Source organism: Strix uralensis, chromosome 34, assembly GCF_047716275.1.
Source record: "Strix uralensis isolate ZFMK-TIS-50842 chromosome 34, bStrUra1, whole genome shotgun sequence".
Lineage (NCBI taxonomy): Eukaryota > Metazoa > Chordata > Aves > Strigiformes > Strigidae > Strix > Strix uralensis.
The window spans coordinates 1,958,350-1,975,382 of record NC_134005.1 but is presented as its reverse complement, the minus strand read 5'-3'; the positions used below and the strand labels follow the sequence as shown (position 1 = coordinate 1,975,382).

The 17,033-nt window shown below is 49.0% G+C and overlaps 1 protein-coding gene across 1 annotated transcript; it reads left to right on the top strand.

Moving 5' to 3' along the window:
* Positions 1–1,038: 1,038 nt before the first annotated feature.
* On the top strand, positions 1,039–14,434 carry LOC141936826 (hydrocephalus-inducing protein homolog). Its single transcript, XM_074854147.1, has 6 exons — positions 1,039–1,048; positions 2,712–2,783; positions 3,466–3,737; positions 9,787–9,986; positions 14,248–14,372; positions 14,418–14,434. Exons 1-6 carry the CDS (start codon positions 1,039–1,041, stop codon positions 14,432–14,434), a joined length of 696 nt encoding a protein of 231 aa, XP_074710248.1.
* Positions 14,435–17,033: the final 2,599 nt, after the last annotated feature.

The following is a 17,033-nucleotide window of genomic DNA, read 5'->3' as shown; positions in this document are numbered from 1 at the left end:
TGTAACGATGTTGTTTCAAGGGTCAGGTGGGGGGACGTAATGAGGATTGCCTCATATTTTACCAGTCTAGCATCGGTTATCCTTTTTTCTGCTTTTTGCTGTAACACACCCCTGATATTATGGGGTGATAATACTCTCAATTCACTTCCAAAGGTTATTTTGTGTGTTTCCTCAATCAATAGAGCTGCTGCCACCACAACTTGTAGGCACGTAGGTCACCTCTGATTTGTTTTCCTCCCCAAACCTCCATACAATAATAAATCATTTTTACTTTGTTTTTACCCCACCTAGAGGGGTAATCTTCCCAATGACTTATCATCAAGCCTAAAGGAATATCTGGTGGTATTTGGGGGTACCTCACCTTGGGTCCCACACCACCCATGGGATCAGAAGGCTTGCTCTTCTTCTGTCCCATCTTCCGGAGCGCCTTCACACACTCACACACTCCTTTTCCCCCTTTTCGTGACCCAGTCCCTCGCGGGATATGGGAACTGCACTACCGAGGGGTCCGCACTCGCTTCGCCCTGCTGGGCGTCTCACACACCACGCTCCGGGAAACCCAACCCCAACCGAACGGTAACCGGCCTATACTCACGCAACCCTGCGTCTTCGTCCGGGGCTTCGTGCACAAAGATTATGGGGTTACCGGTGTTCTTTTGCTTGTTGCCGAGTTCTGGAGTTCGTCGGTAGAGGGTGTGATGTGATAGCACCCAGCCAGGGCCGCTGAACTCAGCGGGGCCGTGCCTCCCCGTATGGGGCTTCCCACCAGATTGCCTCTATCCGAGTCACGGCACCAATTTGTTATAGGTTAATTCCCAAATTGCCCAATATGGGAGTCAGAGCCAATCAAAATTTTAATTATTTATTTAGCAAGCGGCGACAAGCAAAACAGCGCTGGGCGGCCGCGGAGTGTAACTCCACCAACGGCGCGCGCCTACTTCCTGAAAGCTTTCCCTTTTATATCTTCCGTCTTCCGGTGTCTTTGTCTCTCTGAGGGGTGTGTTCTGCGTTTGTGCGCCTTGTGGTTTCTTCGTCCGGATGGGCTCTGGTAGGATTGTCAGGGCACGAGCTTTTTCCTATTGGGTCTTTTGAAAGTCTCATGATTCCATCTTTCAGCGGGCTTTTTATCAGCTCTAGGTGGGGTTGTTGGTTACATCGTTCCAAGCAAACAGCACACTTTATAGTTTATCCGTATATATTCAAACATTCATTAATATTATTATAATATAGGTTATAGTGATCCAAATCATTTTGGATGCACACAGGGTATCATATTCTATTTTTCCAGTATTTCAGACAGCAAGATCTTATGGAATGACATCTCTATGAGATACTTCTATGCCTTATAGGGTGAGATTAAAGTTTAATAGATAGACAACGACTTTGTAATTTTACTTCCTCATACACCAAGGTTGATGAACAAACATGCTCCTCCTATTTATTACAAAGAATGAACCTCCATTTTTCCCAAGCCTCACGTGGGTTTGTTGTTTATCAGCGAAGCTGCCTGTCAGTCAAAATTGCCTGTTTTAGACTTTCTGAGATGAGTTTTGGTGCTCAGGGGTTGATATCAGTGTGCTAGAAAACACCTATTTGCTGTGTCTGTGCTTGTGGTATCCCAGAGGGCAGAAACTTGCAGCAAGGTGCCTGCCTGGACTCCTGGGTGTGGGGAGGAATGCCCAGAAATCTGCCTTGCCTGCACTGGCAGCTGCCTGGCTACAGACACCAGACAGCAAGAGCCTCCAGAGAGCCGAGAGTGGCTTTTAATAATGAAACCACACTGTGAGTCAGTGCTGGTCATGTATCTCAAGGCAGAAAATGCCTCTTAAGGCCATAATTGATAGGCCCAGCCTGGGGGGTTGTCTGGCTTTCCATCATTTTGGCAAGTTGACTGCTCTCATCTTCTGCATCAGCCTTTCCTTGTAGTGTATTGGGCTTCTCCCTTGCTTCTCTACAGCCCCCTTTAAATTCCCTTAGCCATCTCCTTGTTTCTTGTCTCTTTCCTATGTTCCTCCTTTTGCTCTTCAGGTTTCCTTTTATTCCCAGTAAGGCCACAGTGTCTGTGGTCTCCTCCTCTTGCTGCTCTGCCTGCATGACTGTAGCACTGCAGCTTGACTGCCCCACTCAAACCCAGTATGTTAGTAGTGAATTTCTTCCTCCCCCCAGTATAACAGGTACTGTTTTGCCTTCAGGTATTTCATCCCCCTCCAGAGTCATGACTGCTTGGGGGTGTGCAGGCAGAAGCCCGCAGGTTCTTTGGGCTGGTTGATGTGTGGATGACTTGATTCAGGTATTATCTCAGGCACTGCTGGTGTCTCACCTGCTCAGTGATTCCTTCACAGCAGGGCGGTGCCCTACTGCCTCTGGCCTAGGGCTATTTTGCCCTGGCAGAATGGATTCCATCCTGGTGTATTAGGTGCATGTACCTCTGTAAGGAACTGAAGGAATTGATGCCTCAAACATTCATCGACAGAGAAAACCTGCAGGACAAGCTGTGGCCTTTGTGATTAGTCTAAGGAATGTCACCCGAGGGAGCAGGAGTGTATGGAAGGCTGCACCCCCCACTCCCTTGCAGTTGTATTGACAAACTCCTTATGTGGGCCTCAGAGGGGGGAAACTGAGTGGAACCGACAGTTTCCCCTCAAGCACAAAGACCGCTAATCCCTGGCTGCACTGGGTAAGCCCGGTACTGTGTGGCTCTGTTGTGTAAGCCAGACACCATGCTTGCCTTGCTAACGACTTCGTGCCTTCACCGTTGAAGAGGCGACAAGGCCTGACCAGAGGTGAGCATTTCTGCCCCAGAAGCAGAAGTATGTTAATCAGCTGATAAGATGAACTGAAACTTTGCTGTGTGTGCACCCACCGCCCAAGATGGTCGGACCTGAGACAACGCTGGATCCAGGGGTGCTGATCCGGATTTCTTTGACTCTCTTTCTCACCTTTCTATTTCTTTCTTTTCTTTTCTTTTCTTTTCTTTTCTTTTCTTTTCTTTTCTTTTCTTTTCTTTTCTTTTCTTTTCTTTTCTTTTCTTTTCTTTTCTTTTCTTTTCTTTTCTTTTCTTTTCTTTTCTTTTCTTTTCTTTTCTTTTCTTTCTTTTCTTTTCTTTTCTTTTCTTTTCTTTTCTTTTCTTTTCTTTTCTTTTCTTTTCTTTTCTTTTCTTTTCTTTTCTTTTCTTTTCTTTTCTTTTCTTTTCTTTTCTTTTCTTTTCTTTTCTTTTCTTTTCTTTTCTTTTCTTTTCTTTTCTTTTCTTTTCTTTTCTTTCTTTTCCCTTTCCCTTTCCCTTTCCCTTTCCCTTTCCCTTTCCTTTCCTTTCCTACAGATTTATAAGAGATCACATTGCTTATTATCCTTCTCCAAGTTTAAATTGTTTTCTACCGCAAGTAAAACATTTTAACCGATCATTTGGTGTCGTTTCACCTTAATTTAACCCGAGGGGATCACCCTTGCGACTCTCTGGGCTTCCAGCCCAGGTTGTGACAACCTCAAGAGTTAGAAGTGCTTTGGAAAGGTGGTTAAGGCGGGATGTCCCCAGGGCATGGCCAGGTATTTTCTCCTCATGTTTCCATATGAGTGGCAAAATCAGTTTCCTGTCTTTCCTGCAGGTTCCTCGGCTGGTGAAGGTTGTCTTGGAGACATCGCCTTACTTCAAGTTGACCAGCCCCGGTGGTGTGTGCTGTAAGGTAGCACCTGGCATGTGTTCAACTTTCCAAATCCAGTTCACCCCTGAGGAGAACAAGGTGAGACTGGAGGTCCGGAGAGGTTGGTGCCTTCAGTGGAAGCTGAACCTGCAGGGCTGGATTCATCTGGTGTGGGTTTTGAGGACTGTCCTGGTTCCAGTGGGGTTGCCCTGGATCTAGAACCGGGGAAACTCTTTCCCCATGGTGAAGATTATGCTCTCATAGGCTGGAGTCTCTTATGTGTTTCAGACCATTTTTATCCTTCAGTGATGGAACATTTGATGTCGTGTCTGCTGGTTTCAGAGATAAGAGAGTCTGCCGTCTGTGGTGGGGCGGCCTCCCAAGGTGTTGGTTTCTGGTATCTGTCCAGTGCTGTGTGATTATGGGTTTGCTCCACTCACGGTAGATACAGAGGCCTGTTTAAAAGTGACCTGTTATTTGGAAGACCCGCAGTGAGCCTGATCAGAGTGGGGACCGCCACCCTTGGAAACTGGAGTCACCTTAATGCCTAGCGTGTTGGACACAGTAGCGAGACAGCGGAACATTATGTCTGAAGTCATCGCGGTTTTTGCGCACTGGTTATAGCCCACAGCCTGCTGTGGGGTCTGCTCCAGGCTGTGGTTGGGCAGTCTGCAGCTGGTCCCCTCTTGGCACTGCAGGATGCTGTTAGCTGCTGCAGCAGGGACTGACGGGCTGTGCTTTCCCTCCCTGCGCTTCCTTGAGCGTTCACGAGGGAAGATGCACGTGGAACAGTAGGAAAATGGCAGGGTGGGGTGTTGATAAGATGATTAGTCATCTCTCTACCCAATGGTAGGGGTTTAATTATTATGGAAAATACTAGAGGAACAAATAGATCCAGAGAGATTTTCTGTTTCCCATCGGGCAGCCACTTCCCTGCCTCACCCTGGACTGGAGCAAAGATGGTGCTTTTCCATGCCCTCTGTTTTCAAGCCTTGCAGCTGTGCTGTCCCTGAGGACACTTGTCTGTCTGCGATGCAGCTGCGAGGCTGGGGCAGAGGGAGGGCTGTGCAGGTGGCAGGGAGCCAGCCTGGCACAGGCACACTGAGCTCTAGATGTCCCTAACTCGGCAGGAGGTTGTTGGGCTGCAGGTGGCTTTGAGACATCTGCCCGAACGAGCACGTACGGGAATAAACGGGCAGGTACAAGCTGCGGGCAGACACGTTACCCAGAGCCTGCGGGGTAGCTGTGTCGTCATGCGTGTTACTGTCAGCTGGCACCTCTTCTCTTGAGAGAACCCTCAAGAACAGGATGCCCAATACTTTGTCCCTTGTCTTGCCCTTGAACTGGCGAGTGTATGGAGCAGGGAGCTCTGCCAGCGAGAGGTCCTCTGCACAGCTTCAGTGACACTCCGGTGGTTTCTGCTGCACTGGGGGTTGTGCAGGGCATGGGCAGAGGGATGCGTGCTGCTCAGCGAGGAGCACGTGGGGATTTATACAGCAGAGTCAGAATTTTGTACAAATCAAAGATTTTGTCTCGTACTTGATGGAGTGTGGGCCAGCGAAGCACCAGAGTGCTGTAGCTCAGCTGGAAATGTGTCAATAGCGCAGTCAGGAGGTGCACGGCACCTTGAAAACCCCTTAGCAAAGAGGCTTTGGGAAACGGTTCTGTAGAGCCACCTGCGTTGGGCTTGCAGTGCCCTGCATGCAGAGTACCTGTGTGTTAGTTGTGGAAGGCTTACGAGTGCTGCCTTTGAACAGCCTCTGCCCCTCTGCTGCTCCATCATCTGCAGGGATGGTGGATCACCCAGTGAGCTGGGACGCAGGTACAAGCCCCTCTGCCAGGGCTGGGCAGTCCTCCTGCTGTGGAGTTGGTTTGAATCTGTTCTTGCCCGGGGTCAGTCTGACTTCAGCGAAGTCACTCCTGATTCAAGGGAGTAACATTGCGGCTAAGCCCTAAATCAAAGGACCGTGTGAGTTGTTAGCGGCTGAAATGCCATGTGCCATGGAGCGCTTGCTTGAAAAATGAGCAGTTTCCTATTGTCTTGCGGTCATTTGGGAATGTGCCACAGGATTGGACTGTCAGAAAGTAAATAAATAGCTGACATGTCTCTGTTTATTGGCACTTGCCTTAGAAATAAGAAATGCCAATTTTTCTGTTGGGCAACGTTTCCAACTAGTTGCTCTTGCTGCTTCTGATGTACACATTTCTGTGTTAGGGCTTCAGCTGCACGGTGTGGGTGTTCTCGTGCCACCCTGTGTTCGGGTGTCCTTGCGTTATGGTCTGACAGTCTCTGCCTAATTGAAAACCATTGTGGAACTGACTGGCAATGGACAGGAATACATACCTTTGTGTGTGTCCTTTGGCTTATTAATAGATTATCTTAAAGGAAGAAGGAAGCAAGGAGCATATAAATACATAGCACAGCTTATTCTGTTTTGTCCTCTCGCTCTTTTCGCTGTAGCAATACGATATATTCAAGCAATACAAGTTCAGTCTGTAAGGTTTGCCAAATCCATTACTGATGCTCAGTGGAGACTGAATTAATGCTCATTAACATGAAATATGACAGGCCGGTGAGCTATTGCATTACTGAAATTAAATTTCAGTCGGGCGCTGTTAGATGTTTGGTAGCACACAGAAGCTATTCCAAGTACACTTTTAAGATGACTTTTGCGGGGAGGAAAGGGGCAGAAAATCAAGGCAGATGGCCCTGTGCAAAATGAACCTGGAGCAAAGTGACCGATTTCAAAGCCTCCTGTGAGTTGGTGGCTGAGGAAGGCAGGAGAAGGGCCACCCCTTCTCATGGAAGCTGTCTTCACCCTCCAGTCTCTCCTCTCTTTTCATGGCCCTTATTTGCCAGCCTTTATGATACCCTGGTTCCAGCAGGGAGCTTTCCCTGCTTGACTTGCTACGTTACCTCATGCTACAAGGATCTCTTCTTCGCAGTTGTCTGCTGCAAGGAGTTCAGTGAAGTACTTAGGATTGGTTACGCAGCAAACCGACACCTCGTTTGCTGGTGTACTGGGCAGTTAGGGTTGCTGTCACTGTGACAGTAATTAATGTTAGCCTGAGCTTGCAGAGCCTGAAATGACACCTCTGAGACACAAGCAGTTCTTTAATTTCATTGGGTGCGAATTCAAATGCCAGTGGTGATACTTTGCAGGCCAGAGCTTGTAACTTATTGCTTCTGGAAGGTGAATAAGAGAAGAGGAACCATTGTACAGTGAGAGGTGTTTCCTTGAAACTGGGAGAGGAGTTGTAGGAAGGATGAAGTTGTATTTTCATGAAAATCTGTAGGCTGAACCTGGTGGGTCTAAAAAGAATCTTTAAAGCATGGAAGTGGTGCAACCCCTCTCTCACCCAGGCATGCTTATTTAGAAACCTGGTTTGAAACCGTCTAAGGGTTTGCAGTTGCAAAGTAAAGCAAGGCTGTAAACTGGTTCCAGCTGTACCCGCAGACTGTAAGCAAGTGCCTAGCAGAGCTGGTAACGCAAGGCAGTGCTGCAGTGGAGAACTGCAGCCTGTATCTCCTCCCGAGGGAGGTGATTCAGCTTGCAAAAGCTCACGGGACTGTGGGTTCACAGCAGCCTGAGCAGCCAGCTTCTGCCTGGCACCCCTCTTCCCTTGGCTTTCCCCCCGTTTGGCCCGAGGCTGCGTTCAGCTTGGTGCAAGGTCCCATTCTGGTGGGTCACAGAGTGTGGCTGGAGGGTCAGGGCACTCTGAAGAGCTGAGTCTGGCCTTGTACAGGATGCAGCGTCCCAGGGTGTCCCTGGAGAGGGGGCTCGGCACGCAACGTGCGTGTGCATGAATGGCGAGAGGCAACTTGCTCTCTCAAGGTCGTGGTTGTCTCTGTGGCCAAATCCTGGTTGCTTTAGCCTTGCCCTTGTGTACCTGGAGAAGTCCCTTTCCCGGGGCAGGCAGTCCCAGTGCCCCTCCCCGGCCCCAGAGCTGGGAAGGTGGCATGTGCTTGCTTCTGGGGGGGTTACACCTGGGGGAGGCATTTATTCCTTGGGCTCTTCTGTACATGGCTGTGGATCCACTTGGTCCTTAGCAATGACAGTGACTTGAAAATGGTTTCCTATTATTTCCCTTAAATAATTCCAACTGTTGAAGTTTCTTTTTTCTTTATCTCCCTGCTGATCTGAACTCCTCGCATCATCCTCTGTCAACCTGGCATCTGGGAGAGAGAAGTAAATATGGCATGCCAAGATTTAACAAGGCAGGCAGCTTTCAAGTGGATTTACAGTGCCTTTGTTACAGTAGTGTGGCCACAGTAACAACAACAACAAAGTAAATAGGATTCTTCATTTGCTAATGCAGTTTCTGAGGATCTAAACAGTCCAGGATGTGAAGTACCCAGATAGTAGGTGCTTTAAGTTCACATGGGCTGCCCGTACCTTTTATTTTAGATGGCTTAGGCTGCAGGATTGAGTACAAAATTGCTAATTCAGAAAGGCTTGCTGAAGATGAAGCGCTCTCCTGAAATGTGATATTCAGTTCTGTAGGTCGTTTGCTGCAGTTTCCTTCCTGGTATTTTACTTTCCAAATACGAGAAGCAAAAGCCCTTCTGCAAGGTCCAGTGTGAATATTTGATATGTCTAGAGAGAAAGATCTTTCTTTATTCTTTTTCACATCTTGGCTGTGACAGCATCTGTTACAGCAACCTTAAACCCCAGCTGGTGGGTAGCGCTGGGTGTTAGTTGTTGTGTTAAAGCAGTAGCTCTGTGTCTGTGCCTCCTCTGGCTGCCTTAGGGCCCTTCCAGACTTGGAGGGGGCGGGTGTGGGGAGAGCAGGAAATCCCAAGCACAGAGGAATCTGAATCTGTTCTGGTTAAGAGAGTTTGTTGTGTGCAATTCCTAAATCAAATTATCTGCTTGCTGCTTCAACAATGATAAAAATATCAGACGGCTTCAAAGCACCGAGGAAAAAAGATCAGGACAGCGAGTGATAAGATGCAGAGCTTCCATCAACTCATGGCTAAGAGAGCTGCTGGAGGTAATGGCTCCTGGGCCTGCTGCAACAGTTTTACCGGTGCTTTCAGCGGGGGCACGGGGATACTTGCAGCCCTGCGATGCCACACCGTCCATCTGGAGATGGATCTGCTCCTCCCTACAGTAAAATGATTTTGGTGATTTGATTTGCCTTCCTACTGCTGAAGGCCAGACAGCTGGGGGGACTGTCTGTCTCTTTTGTGAAGAAGCCAGTGCCGGGGAATAGCACAGCTGAGTTTGCTCTGGCAGGGCTGTCCCAGTGTCTCCCATCTGCAGCTCCTGCTACCACCTGCCTCAGGTAGGCATGCTAACAAGGCATCAGCCCTGCAGCAGAGAGGAAGCAAAGCTATTTCCCACGTCCCCTGAGGCTAGGTGAGCTGGAAAGGGAAACTGAGATTAGACACAGGAAGAACTCAAGTCTAGGGTAGAGCTGGAATAGGCTGCTGAGGGCAGGGGTGGAATTGTTAGTGCTTTTAAGTACTTGTCAGACATCTTGCAAGAAGAGTTTGGGTGTAGAGCTGAGCCAGTTCTGGGGTGGGGAGATAGATCAGATAGCTTTTCAAGGGTGTGTGTCCCCAGCCTTGTCCCTATAATGCTCTGGGAAGGGGTGGGAAATACACACTTACCCTGCACTCACCTGACATTAAAACAATTCCCGTGTCCAGCTTGTTAAATCTTTCACCGAAGAGTGAGTGTTGGTCATGCATGTGGCAAAGTCCTTTTGAAAATGCACCTGAGCGTCCCCTGGCCAGCGTCAGTGAGGTCGCTGCGTTGCTGGGATTGGAGTTAGTGCTGTGGCACAACTGGGTGCTTAGTGGAGCCTTTGATCATCTGCGGTGGTGATCAAAGCGGGTTCTTGTTACTGCTGTAATCCCTTACATGAAATTGCTCTATTTTGGTGCCTCCAAATCAAAGTATCAGATAATTTTGTCTGGTTCTGCCAGCTTGCTGTGAAAGCAGGTGAATCAGTGGGATTGTTTCTTCTTTGCAAGTTAACAGCCCTGTTCAAGTCACGCTGCAGGAATGAAAGGTCACTAAGGTAAAAAGTCCTTTGACATTGCTGGATGCTACTGTTAGAGTCACAGAAAACAGCAGTTTTTCTTCTGCCATGGGATGGTACTGAATGCACTGTGCTGAGATTGTTTCTTTCCCTGCAGGATTATTTCTACCAGCTCACCTGCATCACAGAAAGGGAAAAGTTTATTGTGCCAATCCGAGCTATCGGTGCCCGAGCTATCCTGGACTTCCCTGACCAGCTGAACTTCTCCGTCTGTCCAGTCAAGTACAGCTCCCAGAAAACTCTGCTGGTTCGTAACATCGGGAACCGGGAGGCTCGCTACCGCATCAGCACTGAGAGGTAAAGGAGCTCGTCTTCTTTGTGCAAAACACTGTTGCATGATAACAGGGTTGGTAACAACACGGAACCAGAGCATCTGAGCTGCTGTATTGCAGCCGTAGCTGGAAACGGGCAGGACACGTGGGGTTTGCTGTTGCTTGTAGTGTTTAAGCGTGACGCAACCTTTGATAAAACTCTGCGTGCTGCAGCGAGGTTTTGTACTGCAGGGGTGTCTCCAACAGAGCGTCTCGCAAGACTGATTCTGTTAGATTGAAACGAAGGAAGGCAACCTGGCTGCCCGTGGGCTGTGTAAGATGCTGCGTGGCAGGCGACAGCTCTAGGAGCTCGGTTCCTGTAGACCAAACGGGGTGTTAAGAAATGGGCAAGCTGTGAGCTGGTGAGAGAGACATTTAAGAATTTACCAGCAGCTGTGTCTTTATTTGCAAGTGCCTTTAGAGATCGTAGATCAAAGCAATTGGTATCGAGGCCCTGACAAGAACACTGTGTGGTCCAGGAACTTTGTTTTCCAGTAGGTTTGGTCTGGTCCCTGGGACCAAATATTAAGTGGAATGAGCTTTTAGGTGGAGCTGAGCAGACACTGGCTTCAAAACTGCACCACAGCCCCAAAGCAGCATGCTAATGAGGGCACAGGCAAAAGATGCAGCAAGTGTCTGGTGCATGGGTTGGGGGCCTTTTCTTCTAGAGCTTTATCTCTCCCAGATTTCCTGGAGAGTGCTCGAATCTGTAGGGATCCAGCTTGCAACCTCCTGATCCTGAGTATCTTCTGAAACGGTTACATACCAGCGTCGGCCAAAGACACCCACTGCACGTGAGAGGAGGAGGAGGATGATTAGTGGAGTAGAAGGGAGTGAGAGATCTGTCTAAGCTTAGATCCATCAGGTGACCTCTGTATCCTTTATTCTCTATCTAAACAATTTAAACTTCTGTTTTCTGGCCTGAGCATATTCAGGCTCTCGCCCATTCACAAGTCAGCTGCAGATGCCACCATTTCCTAGTCCATCGTGCTGCTCATATCACGTTTCCTTGCGGCTTTTCTCTGGATTTCCTTCTCTGTGGCACCAAGCATAACCTGTTTGCCTTCACCTTCAGTGCATTTCTCAGCCCATCTCCAATCCTAACCTTTCCCCTCAGTACTGAGAGCGCAGCTCTTGCATCTGGTCACTTCCTGATGACGTTCCCTGCCTGTTACTCATTTCTCTAAAGGCTTTGATGTTTTCTGTTGTGCATTTCCCTCCAGGGAAGAGCTCTTAAGTGAAGCCATGGGGCCAATTCAGCATCCTTCTGCTGTTCCTGTTCGGAGCTCTCCCTTGCCATGGTTTCTACCAGAAGCATGGCTGCATTTTGACCACTTTTTCTTGAAGGGAGAAAACCACCAAAGCCCTCCCCATTATGCAGTCTGGCTTTGTGCCTCTCCTCCCTCTGCATGTCCATACCCAGCTCTTAACTGCATAGCATGGTAATAAAAAATAATGACAGTAGAAATAGAGAAAGTCTCTTCCTGTTGTCGCATTGTTAAGGCAGGATAATGAGTTTCTGCTCCATGACATTCACAGAGATAAATGTCATTCCAGTACATTCCAGTTGAAAATGGTGTCTGGAAGCAGATCTCAGTGCAGCACTGCCTTTTCCTGACATTGCTGACGACATGCTATGCCATGCTATGGGGCTAGAGGGGATCAGTCCGAGATAAGATCCATTTAGGAATGTCCCCACCAAGCTCTGAAAGCTCAGGAAATTATCCTGCGAGGCACAGTGCCTCGAGCCCCCTTGCATCCCTCCCTGTAGTCCCCATACGCTACCTGGAGGCGTGAGATTGGCCAGTTACCATAGGACGTGCAAAGACCATCCAAGGACGTGAAAATAGAGCCTAGGTGCAGTGAAAGAGGGAAATACAGAGCTTGCGAGATGCTGATCCACACAGGATTTCTCAGCACAGAGATGGAGTCTTGGATGCTTTGACTGTAGCAGGCTGCAAGGTGCCATTGGGAGATCTGGACTTGTGAAAGTTTAGATGTCGTACAACAAAGCAAACCTACAAATGGACATAGTTAAAAAGCACGTCAGAAGAAAACGAGCTATTAAAAAACCTCCAAACCTTATCTTTTGTGTCTTTCAGGAGCAGTAGTGATTCATTAAAAGGGTAGATCTAACAGGATGAGAATTATCCTAAAGAGCAGCTCACACTTAATGGATAAAAAGCCAACGTCTATCCCGCTAGCGTCATCTCTCGGCAATGGTTTTCATTTGGCTATGACAATGTGTCAGGGATGTCTCCTTAGCATCTCTTCTTATCTGTAGGCTGCAGACAACAGCTTAGTGACGGTGACTGAACTTCAGGGGAGTTAAGTTTAACCATGGAGCTTGCATCTTTGGGTCTTGGAGAACCAGGTCCATGTGAGGGATAACGAGCTCCTGCTACAGCAGTAAGAGAGTTGTCTTGTGGGTACAGCATGGGGTGGGATGTAGGACATGCAGTGTCTGATTTGTGCTCCATTTCTCAGTCCTGAGAACTGAGTCCTGAACTTGGTTGGATCCTCTTCTTCTGATAATTTGAAGAGATGAAGATATCTTCAGGAGTGTTATTCCCATCCCATCCCATCCATCTGAGGGCAGGAGTGTGTAGACATGGGGAAGGAGTAGGAAGGTGATGGGATGGGAGGTAGTGCTGAAGTGTTGCCCGGGATCCCCCTTAACTGGCAGCTTTTCTGTTCTGGCAACATTTCTGAAAAAAAAAAAAGGGAAAACCCCCAAATCTCTGCCTTTCCCACACCAGGCAATGATCCCACCCAAGCCCTGGCAGAGACCTGCAGCAGTCCTGGCATAACCATCAGTGCGGATGCAGGGCCGTGTAGAACAGCCCAGTTCTGAGGCTGGTGGTGCCTTGTCTTCCCTCCTCTCTCTCCAGAGTCTCAGGTCCAGCACACAAACGTTGCAGGCCCCGTGCTTCGGTGGCAATGCTCTCGCTGGTTGTAATGGGAGCAGGTCAGGCCCCTAATTGCAGCGATATCTCCTTAATGAGCAGAAACTGCAGCAATTTCATCAGCTGTCACTACTCACATGAACAAAGTTCAGCTTGCGCATGGCTCCAGTTGTTCTCGGTATTTTTGTGTGTGTTGCGTTCTCTAATCATGGTAAAACTCTCCAGAACATGTTTTTAAGGTGACAAATTGACCACCAGCAAAGCACTAAAACCAATAACTTTTGTTTTCTAAGTGGGGCTGTAGAAGAGCCACGAAGCCCAGCTGCAGAAGCATGTTTCACCTGACTTGTCCCTTTGCATTAAAGCACTGAGTTTTGTGTCTGTCAGCCAAGAGCCATTTACCCGGTGACAAATCATAATTGCTCATATTAAATCCAAAGTACCCCAACACATTTTCATAATTATTTCCAGTGCATTGCACAGAATTTGCCTGGTGGGCCAAGCAAACAGTTATTGAGCTTGGATTACAACCCAGAGTCCCAGATTGCAGTGCTTGTGAGTACCCAGAAAACCTCCTGTTAAACTCGCCTTGACGTGCTCCTGGTAATGGCACTTCATGTAGCCGGGGGTTTAATGGTTCAGGCTGTGCATGGGATCCTCCTCCCGTGTCTTGTTTCCATGTTGTTGTATCGCTCTAATCTGCCTTTGCACTTATTGAGCTTTTTCTGATTGTTCCTTTTCTTAGAGCAGCTTTCATTGTACTGCCGATGAAACGTGCCCTTTCTTAGGCTAAACTAGGATGTTTTCAAGGTAAAAAAATGAATTCTGCACTTTAAACCATAATTATTCTGTGGTCTTCCAGAAAGACACTTATCCTCCCTGTCTGATTCCTAGGCTGCAGTGTCACTGGGACAGGTAATGCCCTGACATTTGCATCTCTTGAGGTGGAGTTTATAGGTGGCAGGGAAAGACAGATTCCTGAGGAAGTCAGTGTCAAGTTGTGCAGGCAGATAGCTCTCACCATCTCTGTGCTCCTCAAAACCCATCCTCTGGCTGTATTGCTAGCGGTCAGACTCCTGAGCCTCCCTGCAGAGAAGGGGATGCAGAGTATGGGGGAGCTGAGGTCGTTTGACACCACAGGATGTTCGGAGAGCTGGATCTCTTCAGAAGTGAGAGTCAGTAGAGCCATTTCTGACCCTCTATGTTCTGTTTTTTTCTGCTGACTGTGGCTTGTTTGCTTCTTGCTTGCACAAGTGAGCTGAAGTGGAGTAGACTGCAAAAGGAGTATAGTCCCCGAATCGCCCACAGTAGCCCTGACGTGTCTCTGTCTCTGCATTGCAGCCCCTTCTCTGTGGATCCCTCCATCGGGACTCTTGGGATCGGTGATGCCATGCAAGTAACAGTGGAGTTTCACCCGCTGAAGACCGGGGATCATTCCAGTTCCCTGGTAGTTCGCTATGACACAGGTAAGCGCTGGGCACTGCGTGGTGCACGCTCTCTGCGTCCTTCAGAGCAGAGCCCTTTCTAAGCAGAATAATGTTAAACTTGCTTTACAAACTACTTCTAAAAGCTTTTCTTTCAAAACCTCTGCACGTTTCAGTGCTTAGAAGGGAGCAGATAAGGGGCAAAGGCTGAGTCTGTTCTGTGTGTCCTGTGTGGCTGTGTGCTGGTCCATCCCTGGTGTCAGCACGGTGTTCTCCACCCAGCACGCCCCCGTGACAGTCATCTACCATCATTTCCCATTGCCGCAGCCACCTTAATTCCCTCTCCAGGTGTGCCTCCCCTGTCCTTTACCTCAGGGAAAAAGTGACAAATAGTTGGTGTTTAGGGGTGTCCTGGTTTAGCCAGGATAGGGTTAAGTTTCCCCAGCAGTGGGGGGGGAGCTCTAGCCGGGTTATTCAGATACCATGCGGACGTCACATCCTGGCGCCAAAGCGAGACGGTCGGTTAACACGTGTGTTATGCCATCGCGCTTCTCACTGCTGTATTGGTAGATATTTTGCTCTGTTCATTGTTATCACTGTTACTGTTATTGTTGTTGTTTGTTGTGTTGCTGTTGCTCTGTTGTATTAAACCTCTCCTTATCTCAGCCCCGGGCTTTGTATTTCACTCCCTTTGTGGGGGAGGGGCAGCGGCCACATGGTCTCAGACCCCGGCAGGGATTAAACCACCACAACTTTTGGCACCCAACGTGGGGCACGAGAGGGCTGAAATAAGGACAAGAAGAGAAGGTGTGTTAGAGCAATCTGTTAGGTGTAATTTTTTGTGTTTTTATTTGTATTGTTTGATAAGAAATGTTTGCAATGCTGGGCAGTTTGCTTGCGTGGTGGGGCTGGATTAATCCTCCCTGTGTGTTCCCAGTGCTGGTGTTTGTTCTCGGTGGAAAATGTATCAAGGGTCTTGTTCTGCTCTACTGGTTACTGTCTGCTTATAATGGGCTCGTATCGCTGCTTGTGGGGGTGCACCGCTACCTGTTTGCTGCCTGGTCTTTTGTTTGGGGTCTCACCCCCTCTATGGGTGAGCCAGGGGAGGAGATCCTCTCAGTTTTTGAGAGTTTCAGCTATCCCTGGAGCCTCCTGGCCACTGTGTTCGTGGCACAATGCTTTCTAAATGTCTGCCAGATCTTGTTTTGGGCCATGCGGTACTTCTCCAACAATAGCACCACCCGGAAACCTGCCCCGGGGGCAGATAGTTATAAATGGCAAGGTGTGTGGGAGAAGATGGGCAAGTGCCTGAGTCAGTGGTCACCCCCAATGCTTTGGGATCTCACTGTCGAACAAGTGCAGAGTCCTGATAAACTGGTGGAGTGTTTGGAAAAGGTGTGCTGCCGATCTGACAAACCCTGGGAGACACAAATCCATGCGATGTGCTGGGGGCTTGCCCATGCTTACCGCATCGCCCTTAACACTGATCACTGCCCTCAAGGGGGAGAAAGGGCTGCAGGGTCTGAAAGTGAACTTACTGGTGCAGCAGCTGGGCCAGGGGGACAGGCAGTGCCAGTACCGGTCGCCTCCACCAGCACAGCAGCTGGGCCAGAGGGACAAGCAGTACCAATATCAGTTGCCCCGATACAGAAAACCAAATATACCAAAAACTCCCCTCGCAGTGCACAGGGTGATAATGAACCAGGCTGTGGTGGTTTGACCTTGGCTAAATGCCAGGTACCCACCAAGTCACTCTATCACTTCCCCCCCTTTCCCCTTTTTTTCTCAACAGGGCAAAGAGGGGAAAGAAAATAAGATAGGAAAACAAAACAACCCTTGTGGGTAAAACAACAGCAGTTTTAATATAAGCAAAGCGAAGCAAAGGTCCGCGCGCAGAAGCAAAAAAAAGGAAACAGATTTATTCTCTACTTCCCATGAACAGGTGATGTCGGGCCTTCTCAGGAAGCAGGGCTCCAATACGCGTAGTGGTTGCCTCGGAGGACCAAGGGTGACCCCACCCCCTTCCTCCTTTCTCCCAGCTTTATACTGAGCAGACGTCATATGGTATGGAATATCCCTTTGGTCAGTTCGGGTCAGCTGTCCTGGTTGTGTCCCCTCCCAAGATCTTGCCCACCCCGTCCCACTGTGGGGGGGGAAATGTCAGAAAGAGCCTTGGTGCTGTGTAAGCACCACTCAGCAGTAGCCACAACACCAGTGTGCTATCAACACCCTGCCAGCTCCCAGCATAAAACACAGCACCATGAGGGCTGCTACAGGGGAAAACCAATTCCAGCTCAGCCAGACCCGGTACAGTCTCCACCCCTTATTCCATACCATTTACGTCATGCCCAGGTCCCACATAACACTCATTTATTCATTCCGTAAGCTTTCTTCACTCCTCCAGATGTTCAGTGACTTGGCTCCCATCTGTCAAGTCAGTGACCATGTCACTGTTGGGGCCATGTCACAGTGGGCAGCGTGTCAGTGGTGGCCATGTCACTGTGGGGGCCATGTCACAGTGGGCAGCGGGTCAGTGGTGGCATGTCAGTGTGGGGGCCATGTCACAGTGGGCAGCGGGTCAGTGGTGGCCATGTCAGTGTGGGGGCCATGTCACAGTGTGCATCGGGTCAGTGGTGGCCATGTCACTGTGAGGCCATGTCACAGTGGGCAGCAGGTCAGTGGTGGCCATGTCAGTGTGGGGGC